This window comes from Halichoeres trimaculatus, unplaced genomic scaffold (assembly GCF_033239565.1).
Source record: "Halichoeres trimaculatus isolate MK-OKI-2021-1 unplaced genomic scaffold, fHalTri1.1 fHalTri1_scaffold_8, whole genome shotgun sequence".
Taxonomy (NCBI): domain Eukaryota; kingdom Metazoa; phylum Chordata; class Actinopteri; order Labriformes; family Labridae; genus Halichoeres; species Halichoeres trimaculatus.
The window spans coordinates 22,931,128-22,948,836 of record NW_027437186.1 but is presented as its reverse complement, the minus strand read 5'-3'; the positions used below and the strand labels follow the sequence as shown (position 1 = coordinate 22,948,836).

At 40.6% G+C, this 17,709-nt stretch overlaps 1 protein-coding gene across 1 annotated transcript; it reads right to left on the bottom strand.

Annotated features, from left to right (window-relative positions):
• Positions 1-6,816: 6,816 nt before the first annotated feature.
• On the bottom strand, positions 6,817-17,176 carry sparcl2 (SPARC-like 2). Its single transcript, XM_074676255.1, has 9 exons — positions 17,060-17,176; positions 16,541-16,637; positions 15,613-15,685; positions 13,615-13,726; positions 13,260-13,378; positions 13,011-13,165; positions 11,456-11,568; positions 9,993-10,087; positions 6,817-7,579 (listed from the first exon to the last, which is right to left on the bottom strand). Exons 2-9 carry the CDS (start codon positions 16,601-16,603, stop codon positions 7,524-7,526), a joined length of 786 nt encoding a protein of 261 aa, XP_074532356.1. The 5' UTR covers positions 16,604-16,637; positions 17,060-17,176; the 3' UTR covers positions 6,817-7,523.
• Between the last annotated feature and the right edge of the window lie 533 nt (positions 17,177-17,709).

Sequence of the window (17,709 nt, the reverse complement as noted above, 5' to 3'; positions counted from 1 at the left end):
ATAACATCTGTATTAGGAGCAGGCTGCAGACAGTGTGTTAGAGGTTACACTGCCTTTGTGGCCTTATCGCCTGTTCAATCAGGTGCTCAGTCTGACTCTAAATGAACGTGTTTAAATGGAAGAGCGGCCTCTCAGGCACATAATGGATTTATGCAAATATTTTGTGTGCTTTCTGGCTTTACACAAATTAAAAAACTGTACCGTGTTGAACCAGAAAGGCACTCAGAGAGCGCAGACCTCCAGAAAGCACATTGCGATTCTCAGCTAAGTCCTACTTTAATGTTGTACTCCTTTTCTTGTGGTATGAAAAATATAAATTCTGAACATTGATGTTAGAATTCTGATTAAAATATGCTGAGATTGTGTGATGTTTGTGTCAGAATGTAACCATTTGGTGTTAGTTGCAGGTCTGTATGATAATCTGTTACCTGACAGCGTTGAAAATTATGATGACCCAGTACATATTTCATATTCTGGATCTTTGTATCCAGAATATTGCCAGGATCTGGACTGTACTTTTACATCTGTCAGCAATTATGGTGACCTTGTCTTGTATTCTTTTGCAAAGCAATCCAACCATTTATTGTGGAGTTACATACACATGTGGTGAAAACAGCCCTATCTCACAATGATAAAGAATCCTTTGATAAATCCCGTTTCCAGGTGGTGACCCAGATCACCTCCAAAATTAAATCCCTTCTTCCTTACCCCATTTTGAACATTTCCTGAAAATTTAATCAAGAACTGTAGGTAACTTTTTTAAACATGTTGTTCACTGACAAACAGACAAACTCCTAAAAACATAACCTCCTTGGCAGAGGTAACAAAGGGGAGAAACAGAGCAGAGAAAACTGTGGACGACACATCATTTGTGAATTTAAGGGAGCTGGTTTTAGGAGATTACATATGTCAAGCTGAATAAGGATTGTTGTATTCTTGTGTTTATAAGTTAATAAAAATAGTGAGACACTGTCCCATTTGTCCTTGGGTAACTGTTTATACAACTTCTGTTCTGACTGGACTTGAAGCCGTTTGTGCCACTTTCTCTTGTTTCTCTTGCTGTACTTACTTTTGGGTGTATGTAACCGTTTCAATAAAAGTGATTGCTGGATTAAAGGGGCTATGATACCTATCTTGGAAAGCTAGTGTTTTTCCAGGATAAAGACTCTATTTCCCATGAGCACTTGCACCCACTGTTGTGATCACCTGACTCTTACCAAGGTGTTCGTTTGATTGGAAACAAATGAAGGGAGATCAGATCTTTTCAACACGGCTTTTCTATGTTCAAGCAACTTTTTACTGGATACAAAGTGATGAGGTAACAGTTATGTAGAGCTGGTGCTTGAAATGTGACAAATGTGTCAATAACATGTAACGTCGGTGAATCCTGGTTATGTCCTACCAGTGCTCAACTACCAACTCCAATTTTACCATTCAGAGTTAATGTAACCTCACTCTTCCTTTTATTGATAGACTCTCAAGTTTAAACAGGCCACTGCAGAATAACTGCTGTATGTGGGCTGAAATGAACATTATCACAGTTTAGTCCATGTTTTAGCCTCTATCCCATGTTTTGGCCTGTGCTCTATTACTCTCCTGTTTATCTTTCTTCTGCTTTTCTGTCCTTTTTCTCTTTCAATAGTTTAGCACTAGTGGCCGGCATTATTAGAAAATGCATCCAAGAAATTATTTTTAGCAGAGAAAAACACAGATCTCTCTAGTCACTCTCAAACATCTGCCATGGATGTCATGGAGGTGTCTACATGCCATAAATATATCTAGTATTGGACGAGCCAGACTGGGAAACTAGGAGGGGAGTGAACGACCCATAAAGCCTACGAAGACTGAATTTGAAGACCGATTACGTCACAGCAGTCTTTTAAAGGCTGTCCTATTTTGAAGGCTCCTCCAAAATGTGGCTGATGAATAAGGTGCCGCAAAAAGATGGAATCGGTAAATCCTGCAAAGATGATGGACTCGGCTCAACTCTTGTATTGTCCAGTTTAAGAGGATTTCAGACAAAAACTGTGATTTTATTTCTGAAAACATTGATGTTTTTTATTTTACTGTGGTAAAATGTGTTGTTTGGGTTCCAAGAAACACTTCTTTATAAATCTTCTCATTAAGGCCAAATTCTATGTTCATAAATGTAAATTCTCCAGAAAAAACTTCCTTTTTTTTAAACAGGGAATTCAAACAATACATTCAATCAATTCAGCGCTCTGAAAAAAAGCAATATAAACTGTAACAGCTTGCACTCTGTACAATTTTTTGGATTTGATATAATAACTTCCCTGGCACTTGTTCAAGAATTGAAAATGTACGACCTCACTTAACTTTATTTTATGATATGACTGTGGTTCTATACTCTATTGATAAAAAATAAATAAGAAAATATAAAGTAAGATAGTAAAAACAGTAGTGGTCAAGATCCCCATCCTGTTTTAAATGTAAGATTTTGGTTTACTTGTGTTTAAAAGATGTGATGTTAGTAATGTAAGCCTGACAGGTGAGGGTGGCACTGTGTGACGTTGAAAGTGACAAAAAGGAAATGTTCTGTTAACCAGACCGTCTCAGTTCAGTTCGGCCTTTGCGGTCTACGCATGCTACGAAGGCCTTCATGGGCTGCAGACCCTGAGTTGGGACACAGCTATTTCCAAGGAGGCAGCCATCTCTCACCACTGTGTTTCTACAATAGCTCAGAGTGGACAGACTAGTCAATTACCTGTTTCTGTGTTTTGTCAGTGGCTGCTGGACAGTCAGCTGCTGGCAGACCAAGAAGACAAGAAGTCAAAGAAGAAGTACATAAAAGTTCTTTTCTGTTAAGAGAGCAATCCGCTGGATAGAGCAGGAGACTTAGAGAGACTGGGGAAATAACATACAGGAGAAGGGCCTCAGGTTGTTCACACAACATAACCTCTTAGCCAAGCCTGGGGCCTTGATAGAAGTTTTTCACAGAACAAGTTTTAGACCACAATTAGACATTACTAATATTCCCATTTCCTTAAAATGTACCTTTGTTGCCTTATAATGGTTAACTGTTTCTAACACGTCCCTGTTTTCTTTTTCTTTTTTCTTGAAATAATCTGTAAATATTATCATGAAGTGGGGACACTCACTAATAAATCACTCCTGGTGTCATGAACAGTTGGTAAAGATCTTTTTTTTTTTAATGAGGGTCAGTGTTGAAGCATCCAGCTTTTGTTGTTCCTCAAGACTGAAGCAATCCAATGTGAAAAAGTTGGGATAAATAAATTATCACTAACTTTAGCTGACAAGTTGTAATAACAAGCAACTGCTTCTGTATGTGGTCCTCCATTGCTGGGACAGACAAACTTTTGCTGGTTTTAACACCCAAAAGCAGAACATATTGTATGCTCTGTAATTACGTCTGAGTTATTTGTTCAAAAGCAAAGCAAAAAAAAAAAAGGCATGTCATAATCACGTGGCAACCTCCGATCTAAAAAATTAAGAAAATGCAGAAGTGCTAAAATCGTCTGTTTCTTCAGTGTCTGCTTGAGGCTGGCTCGGGAAGAAGCAGAAGTGTCATACACACCAAGTGAAAAAAAGTTGTTTTTACTGCAGAAATAAACATATTTACAGTCTGGTACAAAAAAACGTATCTTGTCTGAATCATTAGAAAGGTGATGTCAGGGATTCCATCCCTTTAATAAACAGACAGAAATTAGCACTTTGAACTTGTGCTGCAAATATGACACTTGGCCCATAGTATGAAAGCTGTTCTGTACGAAACATCTGCTCTTGTTGGCTCAATTTCAACAAACTTATAAAATGTAAGGTTTATAGATGGGACAGTGTCTTGCAGGAAGTGACAGAGTCAAGTTAATTGAGTTTTTCTACTTTTTATTATTGTTCTATGCTGTGCTAACTGGCTGTAGCTTCACTTTCACATCTTGAATCACCTTTCTTCAGCTCTGCATCTCCTGTCTGCATATTCTCCTCTCATGAGCCCTTCTGTCCATACCTTAAGTCTTGTTAAAGCTGGGGAAATTGTTGCATTCAAGCTAGCATACTGAGTAGCTAGCTTGTACGTGCTGCCTCAGGCTTTGTTTCAGAGTGATTCCCCTTGTTTGGAAGCTAAAATTAAAAACCTTGACCCTGCATGTTATGGTGAGGGCAGGATGTAATGAAACAGACGCCTACCGGAAAGAGACTATATGTAAGTATGTATACAGCCGCCCATTTTGAGGCCTTTATGTCCTCCACCTATAGGTCAAGTGTAGATCTCAGGGGATTAGGGGGTTGGACATTCATATCAGTGGCTCTCATACCCCACCCAGCCCTCTCATCTCCACTGAATGGTGGGCCTCATGTATGGTGCTCTCTCTTCTGGGCGCTTTAATCAATATCATGAGAAAAATAGAAAGAGACCCACTACATTGTACGCTAAGTCCCCCTTTTCCCCCTCTGGAGTGGGGCCTTTTTCACATATTCAGCAGGTACTTCAGTGTAGGACTATTGAGGTCGCTCTGAATGGGACCCACTCCACCCAGAGGGAATATTGTCCGACTGCAGGCTGAAATCTGAGAGACCCCCCCTCCTTTTTCTCTCTTTCCTTCTCCATCTTAGCCTGCCTGTCTCAGCTCATGCAAAATCACTTCAAAGAGGAATAAAAATGTGGCACATGAGCGCTATTAATAAATGTATCACTTCACTGGCCGCAACTGGTCTTTTTTTATGAGTGAGGACCCTTTGCTGCGGCTGGACTCTCTTTCAAAGCCACCAGTCTTCCTCTCTCTGCATTCGCTGGCCCACTTTACAGTCCCTAAGAAGTTCTGAAAGTCGGCAATCTGGCAGAGCTCGATACGGCTGCTGCTTTTTGAAGATTGGGTGGTGATTAACCTTAGAGAGATTACTGCTCACATAAAACTTTGTGTACGGGTAAGCTACGACGTAACAAACTGTTTTTCAAGGGGCAGGATTTGATTTGAGAATCACGGTAAGACTTTTCTTCAAGACATCTGTCGGACATGTGTCAACCCTGGAATTGATGCACATCCCTTGACACTTTAACACGCACACATCCTCTCTGTCTGTTTCACTGTCGTCGTGACTGGCCTGAATATTTCTTTTGATCCCACAGCTCCTCTCTCCTCTTGTGTTGCCTGTCGTTTAATAATTTATCCTCACATACATACAGTGACCGGACAAACTCCATCTGCACAGAAAGCGACAGGGTAAAAATTTCAGTTGGTATAATTACATGAAAAGGAAAGTGCAAAACTGGCCCTTTCATCTATTATTGATGTCTGCTTACAAGCCATGCATAATGCAAGGAGGGCCATCTTTATGACAACCATGTATTAAATATCATGGGTCGGGGGGTCTTTGGCTGCGTGCTTTCACTGCCACACTTAGTTGGCTTTGGTGTGGAGTAATAGCTTTCATGCACTGCGTTGTAAAAGCAAAAGGACAAAGAGGGACAGACAGTGAGAGGAAGCAACAGAGAGAGATTGACACAGAGAGATGGAGGGTGAAATAAGGGGGACAAGAGGGAGGGAGAGGGTGTGCTAGCTGACAACGGGTTAACAGGAATCTTTATTTTTAACACCATGTCATCAACAGCCGCCCATCTGCTCCTGTGCTGTCAGAGTCCCTTGGGAGTGTGTGTGTGTGTGTGTGGTAAGTGTGTGTATGTGCAAATGTATAAGAGAGTGTAAGAGAAGAGAGAAGGAGCCTTCACAGATCAGATCACTGATCACAACCCAAAGGAGGGAGGAGGAGAAGAGGAGAGAGCAAGGTTAGAGAGATGGGTGGCCCATGGATACCTCCATCCCTCCTGTGATATCCAAAGTGGGTGTGACAGAGGAAGATGAGTGGGAGTAGAGGTGATCTGTGTGTGTGGGAAGGTAAAGCAGGATTAGGCGGATCAATGTACAACTCTGTGTTTGGATGGGGGGAGGGAAGGAAGGTGGTGGTCCAGAGGTAATGAGAGGGAATCTATTAGCAGAGACGAGGGGGGCTAAAGACACAAAGAAAGAGGAGGAGGATGAGGAGGAGGTGTGTAATGCTGGACCTTCAGGGGTGGCCCTGGCAGCGCATATTATTTTCTTAACTCCTGGGTTAGAAAGGGAGCATATGTTGGTGGAGGCAGGCAGGGGTTAGACTCTGAATTCAGAGCAATACTTTTATGTTTTGAGAAGAGACAGCACTAACAAGTTGCCATCCACAGGTCACTCATCATTAGCAAATACAGTTTCAACATACAGTACAGCAAAGCTCCCGACTTGGTGTCTGCTTCCCTTTTTTCCTCCTCCTAGTTTGGACTTGTTTTTCACAGCGCAGCCCTCCAGTGAACCAGTCGACTTCATCAAAACTTTTGAGTGAAATTCCACCAGATTAAGAACATCTTTTTTTTCTTTTCGCATGGCATGAAGAGCAAACAGCCTCAGTCTTGTATGAATTTGCATCTTGTATTGACGACTAAATTCTCACTCTCTTTTTCTACATCTTTTTCCCAGTGTCTTCTTCATTTTGTCCTTCAGGCAGGCTAAATTTGAAGGCTAATTAGTCCAGAGAATCCAGTCGAACCAAAAGAAGCCACCCCGGGCCACAGGCACTCATCCTCTTATTGATCTTTTACCAGTAAATACACAGACATACACACACAAATCACACGCAAAACAGAGGCAAACAAACAAGTTTTTATCGCAGCATTTATAATAGATGGTGCAAACATACAAAAAGGCATTCAAGTTCTTTGACCTCAGCAGAGTTAAGAATGTAAAGGAAATCTTATACGGCATCAAAACCTTTTATTTTTCTTGCACTACTTCTTCTCCTCAATTCCCCCCAGCCATCCCTTCCCCCCCTCTCCGATCTCAGTCTTTCCCTCATTTCTGATCCATTTTTTATGCATTACTCCATCACTCTCAACTCCCATTTGCAGTGCATTACCTCCTTCCTCCTCCTTCCACAAACACACTTTATCCTCCTCTCGTCTTCCTTTTAGTCACTTTGCTCTCCTCCAGTGCATCATGACACTTTACTCCTCTTTTCTCCTTCTCCCCCTCCCTCTTTATTATCTCTTTGTCTCTTCCCCGGTCACGTCATCCAATGCCCAGGATCTCTTTCTTCCTTGTATTTAATTCCAATTATCATTCAGCATACGTCACCCTTTCTGTCTACACTGTTTTAATTGGTCATTCAAAGCATGCCATGCAATTAACTTCTCCGTGTTAACTATTGCTTCAGCTCTTTTACAGCACAAATGTACAAATGTCAGCTAATGTCATTAACACTGCAGTGGTCAGTCCATCCAGACATTTATTGTCTCATTTAAAGAACACATGAGTGCACAGATTACCAGCACACCCCTCTTTGATAAGCAGATATATCACTTCATCACACTACAACGTGGAGTGAACTACAGTTGGAGATTGAATGGGAGGGCAGTAAAGATGCTGTCTTGTAGCTTTTGAATCAGATAACTTGTGTGCAGTGTATCGTGTGCAGAGCTAAAGACCTTCAGGAGTTCCTTGATGTTTTTTTTTTCTTCCATGTCAGAGGTTGTTGTCTTTGATTGTAGGACACAGCTTGCGGGAGCCCATTTTCATTGCTGAGGATAAAATGGAAAAAAATCAATTTGGTTTATAATTACCTTGGATAAAAGTGAGAAAAAGGTATAAAGAAGGTTGTATTGACTTGTAAAAGGCTTACTTTTAACAAGTTCTTTCCAAATATTCAAACTCTTAAAGGTTTCTGTTTAGTTTTTTTTTTTTGTAAAAAATATCTAAACAGTGGTATACTAACAAGAAAATAAACCAACTAGAGTGAGTATGGGTTAGACTGACAAGTCTCTGCAGCTTTGAAGAAGAAGTGAAGCCTGGAGCTGGGTAAACATCTTTAGGGGGACTGGCCACTTGTCAATGGGTTTGAACCCTTACAACTTAAACAAAACAAAAAACAAATGAAGCACAGCTGATGTTAAATTCATTCCCCTCCTTCCTCACATCTGAGAATCAAAGTTGTTGGCCAAAAAAGAAAAAAGGTTTCTTGGCCCTCATAGTGTTTCCTTCTGGGGATGCACAATATTATCAGCACATTATTTGTATCTCCAGATATTGATATCAACCAATAAGCTGATATCTACTATTAAACAAACTGATAAAATAATGGGTTACTGCTCACTTGGTTCATTGCCCAACCTCAGCACCATGAATGGAAGCTCCTGCTAATGTGTTTGTATTTTTCTATTGTTTGCGCATTACCTCTCTGTTACACAGTGTTGGAAAAAGTCCATCTATTTGTTTATGTTCTGGTTAAGAACTGAAGCTGCAGATATTTTTTGCACTTTATGGGATTTTGTTTACAAAGTGCAGATTGATTGTTCACATGTTTGGCTCCTGTTCAAGTTAAATTTGAATTTATGCAGCAGTCTGTAATAAATAGCAATAAATGAATTGATTTTGAAAAGGCTACTGACTCAGCAGACTTGGCACCCATACGGGTGGGTCCCAAAAAGTGGGATGGCTCGTCTCGGTTGTTTAGGGATCTGTCCCGGAATAAGTCAGTGGAAACTCCGTAAAATGTGTGCTGTACCGAGACGAACCGAACTGGACTGCTTGGTGGAAACGTGGCTAAAGCTGCCTCCAGTACAGAAGAGAGTCGATGACCCCTGAATTTAGGTGTGCAGAAAAAATATTGGTATCTATACTCAGCTAAATGAGTTGTAAAATAACGACACATTGAATATCAGCAAAATATTGAATATTTTTTGAATTATAACAAAAGGCGTGCAATAAGGCTTGTTTTAACCTCAGTGGGGACAAACTGATCTGATAAAGTGTTTATATGAACCCTTCCAATAATATGAACCCTTCCAATAACCCTTCCAAATAAAGGTATTTAACTCTGCATCTTAACTCTGATTGGTGTTTCTTTGTTGTCAATGTAATCATCCCTAATGACGAGTAATAAACTCTGCTGTTTTGAACACCTAATCTTAACTCAAGGTTATTCTCAGGACTCAAAGTCAGAGTGATACTGAAGAAGTCAAAAACTCCAAACTTCTTATTTTCCCAGACTGAAGATGTTATAATTCGATAAGTTTCTCTGGGTCTTGACTAAGTAAGTGCATGTTCAGTTGACTACATGATCACATGTTGTCATACTCCCTGGTCTACACAAGGATTGTTTGACATATGTTTTGTTAAAGCTACAAGTGTGTAGTGCAGGGCTGTTAGGCAGCATTTAAAACTAAAAACTGAAGACAAAGCTGTGTCTTGGCTAGTAAAAACTAGCAAACAAATCTATCAACCACAGCAATGTGTAACCAGGGAAGACAGCAGGATGGTAGTCCTAGCTCTGCTCGTAGCCACCCTGTAATCTAATGGTTACCAGAGTAAATAAATTGTGTGTATTGACTATTTTCTGAGTTTCTTACCTTCAGCCTAGTTTGTTAGTCAGCACAGCTGGGAAATTATTAACTTTGAAAGATCTCTAGTCTTCTCCCATCTCATTGGTCAAATTTGTAGACTGAAATTTAAGACTGACAGGTAAGTGTCTGAGTCATTTCCTAAGGAAAGATACTGTGAAAAGACACAGTAATTTAGCTGACATTTGGGCCTGTGAAAATGAAACCTTAGTAATAACATGAAGATTAATTTGCCTGAAGTTGGTCAGAGTCAGAGCATCTTGGCCTGCACTGCAGCTACTTTGATCACTTGGGTTATTTTACCACCTCACATTTTAGTCCATCAATTTTATGAGTGTGTAATATTTAATCGCCCTTTTAATGAATAAGGTAATTATCATCAGGAAATTATTTTTGGAGGAAAAAGGGTCATGTTTCAAACTTTTTTCAGTGCTGAAGGACGGTGGATGATCCTTAAAAAATATGCATTATATGGTGCAAGCTAAGGTAGGTCTTTGTATAAATACAATACAGGACTTTCACTTTCTGTAGTCCATCTGAAAATAACCTCTGTCATAGGATATTATAGTAACATTTGGCAAAGTTTGTTACGTACACATAAAATGGAAGAACCAAGACTCGGAACGATCCACCAGACAGGTTGTCCACTCCTGCAGGGTCACCTTCCTGTTCCTGTTAAGGTCACATGACCTGTAAATAAAGCAGATATTAAAAAGAATGGTGAAACATGTGCATCCACTCACTTGTTACATGCTTGCATGTTAAAAACTGCATTGTGTCTCTATAACACTCATCGTCTTTCAGTTCACCCTGCAGTGTTATCTCTGAAGGGTATTCCTTCAATTTGTGTTAATCCATGGGCAGCGGGAGGCACAGTGGGTAATAAACATTATCATTGCTGGGAATGGCTTGACATTGACACAGCCAGCCCTGCTCCCACAAAACCTGTCACTGCAGACTGGCAGGGGAAAAGGGGGGTTGGGTGGGGAAATGGATGGTAGAGAAAAAAGGGGGAAATGGACGAATAAAAGAATGCGATAAGAGTGGAAATGAAGGAGGGATTGACAGAAAGCGAGCCTGAGGGTAGGTCTATTTGTGGTAAAGTAGGAAGCACAGATGGGGAGGAGAGGTGCTTCAGCATGGAGGAGGAGAAAGATGATGGAGAGATGGTGTGGTCATGAGATCTGAGGGGAGGAGGACACAGGAAGTGGGTATTGGCATGGAGGGTGAATGGATGGATGGCGTGCAGAGAGAGCAGCATGGTGGGAGGTGCATCTTGGTCACAGAGCGGATGCGAAACAAACCTTGGAGTGACATTTTTAACCCTTGGTGCTTCAGTAATTAGCTGAAAAATAATGTACTGCAGGAGACAGAAGGTTGACCTTATGGACCCTATGTGTGGCATACGGTGATGGTGGTATGAGCATGCTGAGCTACAGTCCTTCCCAGATGGATCACTTGGTCACTTTATAGTTAATCTCTACAATACAAATATCTGCAAATGACTGCAGAGTGCAGGGATAAGATTTGTTATTTTAAGAATATTGTTTTCATTTGTTGTTACGCTTTACTTTAAATTCTGAATAGTATTAGGCTTTGGCAGCCTGCATGCAGGAAAGTAACCCATGCAGAGAGCAAAAGAAGCGTAATGTATTGGTAGAAATGCCTGAAATATGACAGTTCTCTGAAGCCATCTGCCATCGTCTGACACATTTGAGCTTATTTTGAAACTGATTGTGAGAGCTATGTGTGAAAAAAACAAGACATTCAGGTAGATGTCTCTGAGTTAATGTTAATAGGAATTTACCTACCAATCTAAAATACCATGAAGTTGGAAAGAGTTTTGCCTCCCATTACTGGGTTAATGAAAATGCATGCAACCATAAAACCAAACTTTGGGTCATCAATTTACATGCACTGTATGTGAAAACTATTTTGCATCTGTATTCATTCAAATCTAAGTAAACTTAGACAGAAGAATATGCTTCCGTTTCTCGTGGCTCAAATTTTTGTCATAACCTGCTAACCCTTAGCACTAGCAACTAGGAGAGCACTCACTTAAAGAACTCAGCAGCACAGTGCTCCAGAGGCATCTTCTTGTAATGCAACTTTCTCAGGTCCCTGCGGCTCAACTTGCTGTCCTTGTTCTTGTCCAGTAGAGTAAATCTTTGCTACATAAGAGAGAAATAAAATATGAGTTTATTATTCATGCAGTTGCACTTTTGTTGGGGTTGTTTCATCCCAAAACATGACAGTAGCATACACTGCGAGCTATCAGAAATGGCAATTAAATAATGATATGTTTTTTCAATTACCATAAGAAGCATATTCTCTTTTAAAAATATGGCAAACAAACTGCATGTTAGCTCCCCAAAAGTGAAGCCAAAACAATCTTAGCACCCTCACAGTTTGTCTCAGCCTCAGTTTGCCATCTACTTTGCTACCTCGTGAACAAATGGGATATGAGTCAAACCAGGAAATCCAAAACTACATTATTTTATTATTATTAAATATGGTCTCTGTCTTTACAGCTATTTTTAGCATAGTTTTGTTGTTGAAGTCCTTATTTTTCTGATACATTTTGCTTTAAATAGTTACATGATGTCTTCAAGAGCATGCATGTTGCCTTCAAACCAGCACAAAAGGCTGTAGACCTGCAGACTGCACCAGACTGAAGGATCTTTGCTGTTTTATCTGGTTTTAGTTTATCTTTCTATTTCTTTTTAAGCGTATTTTGGTTTTAGGACATCAATAACACTAACCCCACTCTTATTTGACCAGCCTCAAGATGTCTGCATTTAAAATCAGTCAGGAGTGCTAATTTACACAATGTAGCATTCTCAGCAGTAACTTCTAAAAAGGAGTTGGCGTCATGATCATGAGAAAGTTAGCATGCTAATATTAGCAGCTATTTCTGTTACTGCTCATAAGCACGAGTTTCCTTGCTATTGCTATCATTGTTCAAACATAATATCTATAAAATTGTGCTAGAGGTGGTTTAGGCTTATCAAGTACCCTTAGAAGTGTTTTATTTTATACACTGTAGGTTGTATTCCATTTCATAGCATCAAAATAATACATGAGTCCTTTTAATTCATGGAGTGAGGAGGTCAAGGTGAGTGGCAGCAGCATATTAAGTTATCATTCCATTCACCGCCTCATTAAATAATTCAGTGATTATTGACCAGTTCCTATTTATACGTGGTGTTCTTCAGATACACTGTCTCATTTTGTGGATGACCACACCGCAAGCAACACAAGAACTTGCCACTTACAGTAGGTTGTTAATATTGATTTCTCTCCAGACAGTCCGTGCAGAGCAGTTTGTATGTTAGCACGATGGTGGTGTCTGGTATCAAAAACAACTTATGTGTTCAGTGTAAGATTACGCTGAGAGTGAAAGTGATCCCTCTGTGTATTTTTCTTTAGGCTGAAGTCTCTTTTTACGACACTTTGTGTTGTAGGTATTGGTTTCATTTGTAGCATTATCAGCTGAGGTCATTCTGGATAAGATTGATGTTTTAAAGCTTAAATCATCTTCTCTCTTTGAATGGTCTTTTTGTCTCAGTTGGTCTACTCCGTAGGCACACTCAAAGTGTGAAGTGTTGGTTACCTGTGCCAGCTGTGTCCTCTGGGCGTGGCTGAGGCAGCTCTGGGGTGGGGGAGCAGGTGCGTAAGATTCCCCCATACGACTCAAGAGCAGAAACCAGTCGAGGAGACGATATGGAAACTGGTTGAACTCCTCTTCAGTGCATTTAGCCCCTGGGACTGATCAAGAGGGATACCAGAGCTTTTTGGCAAGCTGAATGGCACGGTGAAATGAGTTTGTAATATCATATGCTGTGTGTGTGTGTGTGTTTACCCAGACAGGGTCCCGAGTGTGCCAGTCCGATTCGATGTCTCTTTCTGCAGGCTTCTTTATGCAGCAAGCACTCATTCCCATAGGTTTTTCCCAGAACGCTGCACACTGGTGCCCTCTGCCTGAAAGCATGAGCCAGTGCCCGTACAGAAAGAGACCACAGATCCCACAGTGAACACAGCTGTATTTAATAACTACTGTACTTGAAATGATTTATGCAAGAATTCATATCCTCCTGTTGTTGAGAAGTCAAAGACAACAAACATTTTTCACAAGCTAAATTGATGTACATTTCCTGTGCTGGAAAGGAAAATGTTTGAAGTCCAATGTGCTTGGTTTGCATGCAAGAGTTGTTTACCGTGAACAGGACTGAGGACACACACACTTTGGGATGAGGACACCATTTTCCTGAATGACCTGGCACCAAGATCCCACTGGACTATGGCATTTCAGCAGCTCACAAAGCTTTTCTGAAACATAAAGGATCCATCTTACCACGTATGCCCCCCAAATTTTAAATCATTTTCCTCACCTGATTACAGGCCTGCTCTAATGAGATTACAGTTTTTTACAGATTACAGTTTTTTTGGGGATGACAGAATCATATGTAAAAGGGTTCATTTAGGATAATGGCATTGCACAAAGAAGCAGATAAAAACTATAAGAGTGAAAAAGGTTGACCCAATGGACCAAGACCACAAACTCTATTTCAATGATTGCTTAACACCCTGTTTATGCTTCAGAATGCATGTTGTGCACATGTGTGACCAAAAGGGGAAGTACATGCCCACAGTAGGAGACATTTCTTGGAATTTGATTTTGCTTTTAAAAGACAACAACCCTCACCTAACATGACATTGACTCCAGACCTCTGGAAGTGTGCTGTGGAATTTGAAATGTGGTCTTCATGGATTGAACTTGGTTATTCCTCTTATACCATTCCATCTCATTTAAATTCATCTAATCTCATTTCATCTCATCTTATACTGTTATATCCCATCAAATCCCATCCTTTCTCATCCTGTCTTTCTATGCTATCTCATCCCATCTCATCTTATACTCACAATTCCATCCCATCCCACCTCAAGCCATTATATCTCATCCCGCTCATCTCATCTCATCTCATCTCATCTCATCTCATCTCATCTCATCTCATCTCATCTCATCCCTTTTCATCCCTTCTCATCCCTTCTCATCCCTTCTCATCCCTTCTCATCTCATCTCATCTCATCTCATCTCATCTCATCTCATCTCATCTCATCTCATCTCATCGCATCTCATTGCATCGCATCGCATCCCATCCCATCCCAAACCATTATATCTAATCTAATCTAATCTAATCTAATCTCATCTCATCTCATCTCATCTCATCTCATCTCATCTCATCTCATCGCATCTCATTGCATCGCATCTCATCTCATCTCATCTCATGCCATGTTATGCTATCTAATCCTATCCCATTTCATCTCATGCCATCACATTCTTTCCATCCCATCCCATGTAATCCCATTGCATCTTATCTCATCCCATCCATCCCATCCCATCCTAAGATGGTCAGTAGACCTGAGATCTGGGGATCCAGTTCCCTCAGACAGCCTTCCTCCATTCCTCCATGGTCCAGCTCTGAGGCTCTTGTGTCCAATGTGGGGGTTTTCAGTGGTGGACATGTGTCAGTGTGGACACCATGGGACCACACACCTTCACGCACAACAAACTGTGATGCACTAAATGTTCTGACACCTTTCTGTCAGAACCAGCAATAACTTTTTAAGCTGTTAAATTACTCTTCTGTTAAAAGAACACAGGTCAGCCTTCACTCCCCACACACATCATTGGGCCTTGGATGCCTATGACCCTAATGGCAGTTTACTGATTTTCCTTCCTTGGACCATTTCAGGCTGGTACTGATCTCTGCCCACCCGGGACATCCCATAAGAGCAGCAGTTTTGGAGACACTCTGACCCAGTTTTCAATGCATCTCCATAGATTGAGCCTTGTCAGAGTTGGCCACATTCATGCACTGACACATTTTTCACGCTTTCAACAAGTATCAATGTGGAAAAAAATAATACAACATATATCCCATACATATCCCACCCACTGACAGGTGAAGTTGTGAAGAGAAAACACAGTACTCACATCACCTGTCAGTGGTCAAAATGTTATGGCTGATCAGTGTATTTTGCTATATTGGTTGTTTAAAATCTGTTTTAGTTGCAGCAAATGTGCATTTTTTTTCTCTCCAAAGGTTGAGTGATGTCTTATACTTGTAGACGAAACCTGTTTTATCTACAACAGATATTTACAGGCATGCTGTCAGGGGTCTGCAAGTCTCTACTTTAGATATAAGTCTTACCTGGATCCACCCTGCCAATGTACGGTCTTAAGCTCTCCTCTGCTTGTCGCTGTTTGCGCTGGGCTCTGCCTCCCTGATACACACACACACACACACACACACACACACACACACACACACACACACACACACACACACACACACACACACACACACACACACACACACACACATGGATATAGAGCTCTGAATTTTTTCTTGGCAGGGCTGAGAGAATGAAACAATCATATGCTTTTCTTTTCATGTAATTCCGAAGGCATGCACCAAACTCATGTAAAAACATGTCAGTTATTTCAAAGCTTTGTCCCATGCTTTAGATCATGATGTGTATACACATGATTGAAATCAGTGTGATGCATCACAGATGAAGATCCTCATATGGCTCTTCAGTGTAAACAATCAAGAATGAAAACTTTTCCAAGTCTTTGTATTGTCTTTCATGGTATAACCATTTCATTGTGCAAACTGGGAAACCAAAATGGCATGCATTCTATAGTACATAACATCACTCTCCTTTCATGCACTCCAATTTCCAAACTTATATTTCTAACTTTGTAGTTTGAGCCAGCTCCACATCTGCCCTCAAAGACCTCCAAGATCAGATGGGAAACAGGTGCAGAGCTGACCCAAAATAAGCCACGCTTCCATAGTTCAGGAATGGTGAGTTTAACACTTCATACAGAACAATTCTGATGACTGTAACGGCAAACAGGTGAGGGAAGACTGCGCAAAGTATTTCACAAAACATGTGGTGTATGCGCAGTCAAAAGCCCAGTCTTAGAAAAACCTTGGGTCATTTACAGTTATGAAGATTTGCACATAGAAAGTGGATGTTTTTCAATGTATTTCCCTTTGCTTTATTCTGACATGAATTTATATCTGTTGCTCATCAAATTAAAGGAAAAATATGGAGGAAAGTTGGACTCACTTCGGCTGCCCAAATGTAAAGACTCAGACACAGAAACAGGTCAAAGGTCAAGCTCATGTTCATGGTTGAAACATCCAGAAGGCTTTCAGGAAGAATCCTGAAAGTGGGAAGCAGTGGAATAAATGAGCACATCACTCTGATCCTGTGAACATAGCTTGTGTTTCTTCCATTTGTAAACATACCATATGAGACCATATAATGATAATCAAACGAAAATGCAGTTTAAGTCAATATTACAATCCTTTTACTTTCATGGAATAATTTAGTATAGGAGTAACTTAGTTAAAGTGTTTTTTTCTTCTGTCGTCTGTAGTGTAATATGCCATATTTCCAATCACCCCTTTATATAGTGAAAAACAATGCCCTTTATTGAGTCTTAGGAAAGAATGAGTCTTCATCACAGAGGAAATAGAGGTTTGAATTTCACTAGAAGGATATTCAACTACTAGCTGAGGAAGTTATTATAGTCTAACGTTTTCTATCTCCATTTGTGTCTGTCAAAAAAAGGAAACATCTTACCAGGGTTTCTGTCACTGCTTTCCTCTGTTGCTTAATTCCCCTGTTAGAGCTCTCTGTCTTCTCCTTGTTGCAGGATACTTTTCTTTTCCAGTCTCACCGGCGCCTGTGAGGGTGTACTCTTCTTACAGCCCTCTCCAGCAGTCTTTACTTTATCTTTTTATTTGATCCATCTATTTTTACATTCTTCCCTTATCTAACCCCTCCTCCCTGCCTTCTCCAGTCTGTCTGTATCACTTTTCTTTCCCTCACATTAGCTTATTGTAGATTGCAAGAGAGCACAGGTACCTGGCTTCAGTGATCCCACAAGACACTGAGCTATTGAGTGTTGCTGAGATGATAAATATGGGACAAATATATGGGAGAGATGTTGAAGAAGAGGAGGGAGGGGATGAGTTTTGGGGGGAGACAATGGTTTTCACTGAAGTTGGCCCAGACCCACAGAAAGATTTACGAGCCAGTAAAAGCATGTGGTCACATTTCTTCTCCCTGTTACATTCATCTCTCTCTCTCTCTCTCTAGAAGTGATGCCTCCCTAAACTACTAACTTCCACAGACAACAACATGGAAAAGGCTGCCCTCTGGTGGGGATAATGATTAATAACAGTTTCACCGGCACCTAGAGCTGACAAATGTAACTCACAAAATATAAT